General features: G+C 38.4%; 1 protein-coding gene across 1 annotated transcript in view; it reads right to left on the bottom strand.

Annotated features, from left to right (window-relative positions):
* LOC103597650 (armadillo repeat-containing protein 3-like) overlaps positions 1-9,177 on the bottom strand; it is a gene marked incomplete at its 3' end in the record, with an annotated part of 35,458 nt that extends 26,281 nt beyond the window's left edge. Inside the window, exons 1-2 of the mRNA XM_008581521.1 lie at positions 8,492-9,177; positions 4,964-5,012 (exon numbers count right to left, since the gene is read on the bottom strand). Coding sequence (XP_008579743.1) covers positions 4,964-5,012; positions 8,492-9,177 — 735 coding nt within the window. The remainder of the gene's footprint in view (positions 1-4,963; positions 5,013-8,491) is intronic.
* Positions 9,178-11,666: the final 2,489 nt, after the last annotated feature.

Here is an 11,666-nt window from a genome sequence, read left to right on the forward strand (position 1 = left end):
AGCAAAAGAAACAATTAACAGAGCTAAAAGACAACCAACAGAGCAGGAGAAAATATTTGCAAAATATACATCTGGAAACTTTTTTTATGCTTGTAGCCTTCGAGTGTACTGTCGAGCCTTAACTGTGAACTGTCTGCTGCTGTCAGGAAAGAAGGTTCTTAATCTGAGGTTCATGGAGCCATTAAAAGGCTTCGGGGGGTACATTCACCCACTAAAATTGTACGCAAAAGATTTGAAATGCATTTTTGTGGGGAGAGGGTCCACGTTCTCATTCTGCCTTCAGAAGTTTCCCTGATCGCCCACCAAAACCCTGAGAATCACAGCTTTAGATCATCATTACCACTTATGGCAGCTTCTCTAACATTCCAGCTAGTTACCTTCTCCACCAACCCAAATTCAGAACAGACATCCCTTCCATTTTAGAACTTTCACCTCAGAGACTTCTAATGTTTTAATATTTCTAAAGCTGATTTTACAAGCATGTGAATAAACACAGTACAGTTAAACATGGATACGTTGTAATCTCCACAAAATAACTGCAGTTCTCAAAGGAGGAGAGTTTTAAACAAAAGCTATAGTAAATACCATTTAGTCTCCCCTCGGTGGTTTAAAAGACTCTTCAGTATTTTGTCATAGCTTCCGGTCATCATTAAGAAAAAGGCGGTATCAGGTACAAGAAACTTAAAGGGAAGACTGGGACTGTGAGAGTTATAATCTACAGAGCTGTTGAAGGAGGAGTAATGCCGATGTTTGGCAGAGGGTGGAGAAGCTTGGCATGACATTTGTTTCTCCTACACAGCCCACGGCATTATAGTAATTTTTTATTTTAAAAGACTCTGAGAATAAAATGATGGCTATAACAGAATGCCACATGGCTAAACAAATAATACGGTGCTGTAATTACACATCCCATCTGCTTGCCCGTGAGGAAGTTACAGTCACCATCAAGCTTGTGATGAAATTATAATTTCACACTCTGCACAAAATAAATGATGAACCAAAATTATTTACAAAAAGAATTTTTAAAAAAAGGGGGGGGGGGAAACATTTTGGCTATGCTTTGAATTTTAAGCCCAGTCAATTAGAAAGGCCAGAGTTACGGAGCTATTTTTATACCTCTGTTAAGGAAATAGACTGTCTAGAATAGTGCTGTCCAGTAAAACTTCAAGAATGGAAATGCTCCAGTTCTGTGTTGTCCAATACAGCAGTCACAGGCCGTGTGCGGCTTTTGAGCACTTGAAACGTCACTAATGTGACTGAGGAACTGAATTTTTTATTTTATTTTTTAATTGTTAATTTTAATCATCATAAGTTTAAATTTAAATAACCACATGTGGCTAGTGGCTACTGTATTAGACAGCACAGATACAAAAGAATACAAAATTATAAAGTTGAACTCAATGAAAATAGATAATTTATGACAATTATGTGAATTTTATGGTGCCAGTAAGTGCAAATAAAAGGCTTTTTTGATTTCTGTTGAAGTGTGTTTACCACATCAGTGGCCTCAGATCATGAGGAGCCAATTGCACAAGAAAAGAGAAATAGGAGGAAGTAGACTGCACTCATCTAACATGAACTTTTACTAGAGAATATCTAGACATCAGTAAAAATCTGCTAAAACATGTAAAGGTTAAAATGAAAAGAGCTAAAATGGCCTTTAGTTTATTTTGCAACCTGAATCAAAGTAGCAAACTTTTAGAGTGAGGTGAGCAAGTTGACAATTACCCATACCAGTTTTATATACATATATTATTTATGAATTTATAATTTTTAAAATTAATACATGGTGTTTTGCTTATCGGTGATGAGGGAGGAAGATGGGAAAATAAGTCCCTGTGATTCTTCACTTCTTTTTTTTAAAAAAAAGTCCATGGCAGTGTTGCCAGTTTACAACGAAGAATTAAAGGTTGAGTTCTGAGATTGATGAAGAAGGTCTGGGGAAAATCAAGCCCCAGGAGACATCCCATTCTTCCAAGGAGTTGGATTTGGTTGTCCAGGTGAGGGAGCACGTTCTGCCATTTTCCATTGCTCTGTTTCAATATTCACCGCGCTGAGCTTCCCCTGTGCATTTAATTTAGGGAGACAAAGTGCTGATCTTTTAACATAAATGTTCGGTTACCTTGATCCTTAATCATTAAAATTCTGGGGCCAGGGCACAGTCTCTCGTGAGTTCAGACACTGTGGATTTATCCCCTGAAATATTAACAGAACACAGTTTCCATCCTTGCAAGCTTAAAGACCTGACCATGAATCATGATGGCTATACAGCAGGCCTCTGGGGACTTTAGTGGCCAGCTGGTCTTCACAGCTGACATCCTGCCTCCTTTGACAGATCATACAAACTTGTTCAGCTCTACAGAATCATGAACAGTACCCTCAACTACATCATTAATGACAACACTTACTGAGCTCTTACCTAGTGCTAGTGCTATTCTAAACATCTTATATTCAACCTTACTTTGCCTCTGTGAGTGGGTATTCCTATAAAGTAGGTATCATTACATCCTCACTGTGGTACACCAAGGTTAGGAAATTTATCCAAGGTCATAGACGAGCACAAGTAGATGACAAAGTGAGGATTCAAACTCAGGCAGTGTAACTGCAGAGCTTACACTTAGTCACTGAATATCTTGCCTTATACTCAATAATGCCTAACAGAGCTGTTTCTGTCAGGAATTTTTTTATGCAATCTTTCCACAAGAAGCTTGCCTTTTATTAAAGCATACAAGCAACCTTTCAGCCAGTCATAAAAAGGATTTAGAAAGACAGAATATGTTGTATTGGTCATTCAAGCTGTATGTTTTCCACATCCAGGCATCTTCTGAACTAGTATCTCTTTTATAAGAAGAAAATGTAGATCAATATACCACATAGGCAAATATTAATGAATGCTATGACAATTGAGAATATTAAGAAAAAAAAGGGAGTTTTTTGTTTTAATCATATCACTGAACACTTGCTGTCTCTGTTACCCATTTTAGCCTGTAGATGAAAGACTGATCAAAATTAAAATCTTTGGAAACAATTTTTCTAGGAAATATATAAGAAGCAATTTACCATTAGTTGACAGAGAAAAATTTATTTTCTTAGGTAGTTATATATCCCTGTTTTAAATCTGGTTTTCATTTACAATTGTAGAACAAACCTTTCACATACTTTGAAGGGTATACCCTATAAATTATGGTATACTGTTTTGAAGTATTAGAATTTATAAGGTAGAAATGAGGTTACATATTTTAATACAACTCTATCAGCTTTACTAACATAAAGTCAGAGTAGGGGAAGGATGGAAGGCCCTTGGGAAAGGCAGTCAATAGTCAGGGACCATTGGCAATTGTTACACGTGACTTTTGCTGCCCCCAGGGCTGTTGTGAACTGAGGAAGTAAGAACTATATTTTGTCAAAGCTAGGACTGTGTGTTTCTAAAGTCCTCAAGGATGGATTGGAGTGCAGAGAACAGTACCGGCAATACATCATAAAATTATAGGACAAGTATTAGACAAACATATCTATTATTAGACAATTCTAATTTTAATCAGAATATGTGTGTTGTGAAGTACTGTGTTCATGAGTCTACTTTCTACCAATAAGATGCCAATAATGCTATTTGGCAGTAAAAAGTGGGGTCAAGCAAACCTAGGATGCAATGAAAACATAATCTGAAACGTTTTAGGAGTATGTCCAAAGGAAGGCTGCCAGAATGACAAAACTACATCATGAGACCACAATGACCACTTCTGCAAAGCATTCCAGGACCTGGGCAGACAGGTGCTTCTAAAACTTTTATTCCAAACTGTATTGAAGTACCATACCTACGTGCTTGCACAGGTGCGTGTGTGTGTAGCAGAGTTCAGAGGATTCCTATAATAATAGATCTTATTTACTGAGTGCTAATTACATGCCAGGCATTGAGAACTTCACGTAATTTATACCATCACCGAAATGAGTTGGATATTACAATGTCCATAGAAGAGATAAAGAAAAACTGAAATAACTTGGCCAAATTTGTCAACTTGGCCAAAATAACACAGGTCATGAAAGGCAGAGCTGGGACAAAGCTCTCAGTCTTAACCACAATGCTCCAGCGCTGGAGGGGAGATTTCTGCAGTAAGCTCAGGATCCTTCAGACTATAAAATCCTGTGAGTGTGTAGACTATACTCCGTTTCTAGTTATATTTTATCAGAAGAAAACCACATCAAATATCTGTTTCAAAGTAAGTTTCTGAACTAAACATTGTCAAAGGTCATTTCCCACTTTTACACAATCTTTCAGTAATTGATAAAATTTAGAGAGAGAAGATAAAACCATACTCTTATTTTACTTTATTTTGGGGGTGGCTGGCTGGTCCATGGATCAAGCCCTGGACCTTGGTGTTATCAGCACCATGCTCTAACTAACTGAGCTAATCCACCGGCCTAAAACCATGCTTTTAAAAGAGAGAGACGGGCTTTCTGTAGTGGGGATGCATTACTTAGCATTTGGAATAGAAAAAGATGACAATCTCAGACTACTCTCTTGATAGAGCTGGAAAATACAAAACTTCTCATGTCCAAATGGCCATCACCAGACAACCTAACAGGCATGTCTAATAGCTATAGCACAACTTCCAGTTATTTTTGAAAATTCACTTGGATAATTAACATGAATGAGAGACTGGCAAATGTAAAGTATTTAAAAGAACATCCCAAAACTATTTACTCATTAACTAGGCTACAAATATGCCATCTACATACTGGAAAAGCTAATAATTACTCTCTAATTGTGCTAATTATATAATGACAATGGTTAAATGTTTGTTTACATAATGTTAGATTTCTCTGACTAATCTTATCATTAGTCAGACTTTGGACTTCTGCCACCATGTATTCATGTATATAGTGGTACATGCCAAACTGTTTGAGTAATTTATTTTTAACACTGGTTGTTAAAGTGCTACTAGTATTCAAATCAGAAACTTACCACATCCTCAGGAGGAGGTTCTACTTCCTTCTTTATCTTTTTACCCATTCTGGAAAAAGAAGCAATAAATGATTAAAGTGTCATTTGTGCATTATATGTGTACAAATCTCTCAGTTACCTATGTTCTTAAGAAGAGGTTTATCTTCTCCTTTACATTTTTCCCTAATAACAGACAAAGCAATACACGTAGAAATTATTGCACATGTACAAATATGTTACCTACATCCGTATTTCAAACTATAATTTTAAAGGGTAATTTTAAAGGATCTTTTTGATAAGATTGTTGAGCATTAGTCCTGGCTTCCAGTTTGCAATATATTAGTTTGAAAATATATGTATAACATATTTTTTTCTCCAATTTATTTTTTATTAAAGCATAATTGATTATACCTATTTGTGGGGTACAAAGTTGACTATCAGTAGCTGTGTACAATATGTGATGGTCAAATCAGGATAGTTAGCTTAGTCATCATTACAATACGTTGTCATTCTTTGTGTCCTTGAACCAATTTTTCATTAATTTCTCATTAACCCCCCTACTTTTCTCCCTCCCCCTCTCCACCTCTAGAAACCACAGTTCTGTTGTCTCCTTCTAAAAGTTAAGCATATGATTGTGATTGTTGTTTCTTTCTTTCTGTCTCTCTTTCTTTATTGTTTATTTATTATTAATTCAGCTCCCACTTATGAAGACATGCGGTATGGTATGTCTTTCTGTGCTTGGGTTGTTTCACTTAAAATAATTTCCTACAGGCTCATCCATGTTGCTGTGAATGGCAGAATTTCATTATTTTCTTATAGCTGAGTAATATTCCATTGTGTATATATACCATATTTTCCTTATCCAGTCATCCATCAATGGAAATTTAGATTGATTCCATAGCCTGGCTATTGTAAATAGAGCTGCAATAAACATGGGAGTACAGGTATCCCTTCGACATGATTTCCATTCCTTTGGATTTATACCCAGTAATGGGATAGTTTGAATATATTAGTAACATAACTTGTACATACATAACAGGAAATAGTTTACCATGCTTATAGTTCACTTATGTTGGATGTGAGAGACTAAATCCAAATTACCTTTGAGATCTGTAAGAATGTGCCACAAAGGCAGGAATTTTTGCCTATTTCTGGCACCGATCTATTCCAAGCACCTACAATAGTGTCTCGTACATAGTAGACATTAATTCTATTTTTCCTGGGTGAAATAATTTTGTGAATAGTATACAAGATCTACCAAATCTGAATCAACGTTTGTGTCCTTTTCTCAGATAACAATGAAGTTTTCTCTAATATAATCCATAGCTCAATAAAAAAGCAATTGAGAATCTGAAGAGATGTATTCTGGGGAAACTGAGGGTACTTTTTTGCAAGACCCTTTTCCATTTGCCCTCATATGCCCATGCCTATGTGGAAAAAAGCCAGAGAAATATTATATGTACATAGTTGACATACCACAGAGAAGCAATTCATCCTAGGTACAGAGAACTTTCCAAGATACTGGTGCCTGTTAGAATAACCAAGAAATCTTTCTAGTTTTCTACAAATGAAAGTTTGTAGGATTATGTTTGGCATTAGAGCCATCTCAGATGCTATATTCTAGCATCAAGGAAATTACCATAGTCTCAAGGGAAACCCTGAGAAATAGAAAATCCTTGGAGGGAATCTACAATATCAGGGTTAGTTCAAAGAGCTTGTCAAGGGTCAAAAGCAACTCCTCGCATTAGCGACACTGACCAGAATTAATCACATATATTAAAAAGCCACGTGTTCATAAAAACTCATAGGGACTTCTGCAAGACATCTGTTCCAGGTCACTAGCTTCAGGCCACATGAATTTTAAGATCTTTGATAGCCTGGGCAAGCTTACTCTGTGATACACTACCTCACACTATATCCAATATATTAAGATGTTAAAATGTACCCAACGTCCCCAATTAAATGTAATTTTCATTATAAAAAAATTGAAATTTGCATTTGAAATTACTCAGTAATCAGTATGTACACCTGAAATTCTTGAAAAATGAGAAAATCGTTTTCAAATGTAATGAAATTTTAATGCTAATAAAAACATTTAATTAACATTAATTTTTTAGTTTTCTATTCATATTTTAGAGCCATTTTTTTTTTTCAAATCTCAAACATCTTTCATAGGTGCTTGAAAAGTGCACAGGCTCTAGACCTGTGCCTGTAATGTTTCAGGCACACACACAGAAACTACTCTGAACAAATAAGAATCTATCCTATAATTAATTTCTTAAAAAAATGAGTTCATAGCTCCTTATAACCAATTCCAAGATATAGCAGCCTTTAATTTATAAAAGAATTCTTTATGAATAATATTTAAAAAGCAATTAAATTACACCTGCATAAGTTGTTTTAAATTATGGGATTTTCACTCAGAAACTATTTTTTTCTATTTCAGGATAGTGTTCTCCAGCAATTGCATAATAAACAGTGCAAAGGCTGGAATAGCCTATACATACAGTATTGCAATGATAGAGCTTATCCCTAGCAATACTATGAAGTTAGAAGTGTTTGTGTTTTATCACCATGTTGGGTATAACAGTTAATGGGGAGAGAATAAACAGCTGACATGAGCCAGGGGCAACGAACCTCTGAGATAACCCTAATTGTTTTTCTTCAAAAAGGTAATGCATTTCATTGTAGAGAATTTGGAAAACAAAGAAGGCACAATGAATAAAATAAAAATCACCCAAAGATAAGCTCAAGGAAATCAGTACTACTTCGGTGTAGATCCTTTTTTATGTTTCTTCCGTAGTAATTTTACCATCCTTCCTGGATTTTATCCCCTATTCTCACCTTCCCTTCCTGGGAATTTTCCTACTAAATTCTTAAATTAACAGAGAAGTACATAAAATCTCAGTCTCCATTTATTGCTCTAATCATCTCCAATGGCTCAGCATAACATGTCATTTAAAAGAATACTTTAAAACACATTATTTATCTAGCCAGTCTCTTACTGTTGGGCATTTGTTTCTAATTCTCTGGAATTATGCAAAAGGCTGCAGTAAACATCCTTGGACATAAAATTTTCATCCACATCCCCAACTGTTTCTTTAGGATAAATCTCTAGCAGTAAAGTAACTGGGTGAAAAGGTACGAAGATCAGGGCATTAGATATGAAAACAAGTCTATATTAAGTTTACATCTTCTTTATTATTAGAGCCACATTTTTTTCACGAGTTTATTGACTATTTGATTTTTTCCTTCGTGAACTTTCATTTTATGATTTTAAATATTTTCTAATAGGGAGATTTGTTTTAAGACAAAGGAGAGGAGGGGGGCTAGAGGAAGTCGTGGGCCACTTCGTGAGTTGCTCACAGTCAAGTAGACTCTCAGATCCCCTCTTGGGGCCTCAGCTTTGTCACCTATTCAATGGGAGGTGGCCAGATGCTTGTGAAACCCACCTGACCCCCGTCTAACACTGCGGGTACCGGGCAGGGACCGACAACCCCTAACACGGTGTTCCCTCAGTTGCCCCAGCAGTCTCCACCCTCGCGGCACCTTCTCCTTGCCCAAGTTTTGCTCGGGCCTCTGCGCTGAGCCTCTCCAACCCGCGGGGGTAGGCCTGCAGCCGGGGTCTGCTTTACCTGCCGCCAAGTCCCGCCGAGCCGCTTCTGGTCGCCGCCGGCGCGCGCCTCCTGCTCTGTGTTGGCCCTCGTTGCTAGGCGACGCCGCGCCTGCGCGCCTGCGCCCTGAGAGCGCGCGCTCGGCCGGTGGAGGCGCCCTTTGGGCCGCCGAGGGGCAGCGGTCAGTAGCGGGGAATCTAGTGCGTCCTCGGTTCCCTGAGTCCGGTGCCTTGGGGCAGAATAGAAATTGGGAATCCCCCTCTTCCTGGTTGTTGGGGGCCAGCCAGGTGAAAAGTGTACATCAGGAGGCAGCTCAGCCTCAGCTCTGGCCGGGGACTGCTGGGATTCAAACGCGCTGAGATGCCACCGCGCTCTCCCAGCTACTGGCCCCCGCCAGGATCTCTGTGCGGGTGACACCCAAATCGCCGCCTCCTGCCCGGACTCCGCTGAGCTGCAGACCTGAATTGTCAGCGTTGCGTGTACTAGGATGTCCAGTCTTCCCCACAGAACCTTCAAAACCTCCTGCTCTTCCTTTCTTTCCTCTTTCTGCCATTCTTCCCAATGGCCTAGATGCAGAAAGAACCTGTTTCCTTTCTTCCTCCCCTGTCCCCCAACCGCCATCAGCAACTAAGTCACCAGTTGGCCGCCTACATTTTGTTCCCTATATATTCCCTCTCTCGTTTCTGTCAAAGGACAAACTTGCAACAAATTTAGCTAAAGATCTCTATTGGCTTTATTCCGATTCTAGAACCGGGCAACACGTCATTCCATAAAATACAGTAAGTGTTCCAATGAGCTGAGAAAAACAGGTTGACTTTGTAGACAGAAAAAGAGGCTGAAGAAAGCAAAAACAATGAAAAAACAGATCGGTCATTTCAAAGTTGCTTTTCTTGTAAGGTGCAGACAGGCAGACAGAACTGTAGAAAAATAACTGACCAGTTAGCATCCGGTCACTTTAGGCTGTCTCTTCTGTGTAAGGATTAAAGCAGAGGGAATTTCGTTCTCGTGCCAGTTGAAGATTTAAACTGGCCTGTTCAAGAAATTGGCTGTTATTTCTCTCTCTTGATTTCTGGGGAGGTCAGACAACTACTTGGTTTTAGTTTGGTGACTGCACCATTAGCAGGAGTGACTCCATTTTGATTGTTAGATTGGTCTTCTTGGGTCTAGGACAGGAGCTTAGTCCGAGACAATGGCCTCCTATAATTTATTTAACATTTCCTTACTGTCACTCCAATCGGGTCATCGTTTTTGGCCTTCTAGCTAGTGACTTCAGTTTCTCACTCCTTCCGGTTCTTTCTACATGCTATGGACAAATCAACCTTCCAGAAATCATTGTGCTAGTCTTTGTCACTTTCTTACGCAAATGTCAGTGGCTTCCTAGGAAAAACTTTAAACACGTTAGCCTGGTGTTGAAGAATGGCTGCCCTATCCCTATTCTATCTTATTTCCAACCACTCTCCTCCCTCCACACCCCAGCAAAACTTAACTCTTCTCCACAAATTTTCCATACTTTTCTCCTCTAGATTTTTGCCAATTCTGTTCCTTCATAATTTCATTTTTCAACCAATATTTATTAAGCACCTACTATTTGCCAGGTCCGTGCAACTCCTGGAATATTCTTTTATCTCTGCTGAATTAAGCCCAGCTCATATGCCATCTTCATAAAACACTGATTGCCTTTAGCAAGAAGTTTCTCCCTCTTCCCTACACTTTGCAAACTCCATCTCCCGCCTGCCCCCGTTGGCTCCCCAGACTTGAGTGTTAGATGCTTCTTTCAGTTGCTACTTTTGTATGTATTTATGTTATCTTCCCACCTTTTAAATTACCTGATAAGCAGCTTTATGCATATTTAACAATTCTTTATTTTAAATTTTCTATGGTCAAATATCTGGTGTGATTTCTGTCTCCTGATTAGACATAGAATAATACACACCTGTATTTTCAGCTTCTCCTTCTGTTCCAGTTTTTTTTTCCCTGTCATTTATAAATGTAGTAAAGTATCTCCCATGCCTCATACAAAAAACAAGAACAAAAAATTTCTTCGATCCTGTTTTTCCTTCTAGCTATCCTTCTATTGTTCTCTTTCTCTTGTTGGTCGTGACTTTCCAAAAAAAAATGTAAGATACATTAGATACTTCCACATTTTTAACTTCCCATTCACTCTTCAGACCGTAGTGATCTGGTTTCATCCCAACACTAAAACTATCCAAATCCATTGGCTATTTCCTTGTCTCCCTCTTTGACGTTGCTGCTGTATGTAACATTCTTGATGATACCTCATTCTTGAAACTCCTTCCTCTGGTTTCTTTGATACTGCATGTTCTTGATCCTCCTACTTTTATGACCATTATTTAAGGTGTCTTCTATACAGCTTCGAATATTGATGCTCCCCTGGGATCGGTCCCTGGTTCTCTTTTCATACCCTATGCTTTTCAGAGTGATCTTGCTTCAATTTGTGACTATAAGTATCATATATATAACTTCCCATCAGACTCTGAGACTAAACTCTAGGCTCATATAATCCTTCCACTTGCTGGACAGCTCCACCTGGATGTCCACAAGCCCCTCAAAACTCCCCACATCAATACTACCCACCTAAACTCAGCATTTTCTCAGTGTAGACCTATTTTTCTGTTTATTAAGGGGTATCACTACTCACCTTCATACCCAGACTGTCAAGTCTGAAGGTCATCCTAGACTTACTCTCCTTCATATGCAGTCGGTTATTGGATTCTCCTAAAAGTCTCTTGAATTTATTCTCACCTTTCCATTCCCATAGATCAAGTACAGAATTTCACCATCCTTTACCTGGATTCATCTAGTAAACCTTCTAAAAGGTCTTCCATCTTCTTGCTTTACCCCAGCTTCAATATATACTCTCCAGGATGATCAAAGTAAACTTTATAAGTTGCAAATATAATTTGAATCTGTCCTTGCTGTCTCCAGTAGCTCTATCGCATATGTGATGCGATGCAACAAGAGTCTTAAATTGGCATTCGAGATCCTTCTTGTTCTGACCGACTCCTCCTTAATATAATAGCTTCTCTCATCGCTCAAAAAATTAGCAAACCACTTATTCTCTAGGTACACCATGACATTTCATGCCCCTA

Source organism: Galeopterus variegatus, unplaced genomic scaffold, assembly GCF_000696425.1.
Source record: "Galeopterus variegatus unplaced genomic scaffold, G_variegatus-3.0.2 Scaffold2377, whole genome shotgun sequence".
Taxonomy (NCBI): domain Eukaryota; kingdom Metazoa; phylum Chordata; class Mammalia; order Dermoptera; family Cynocephalidae; genus Galeopterus; species Galeopterus variegatus.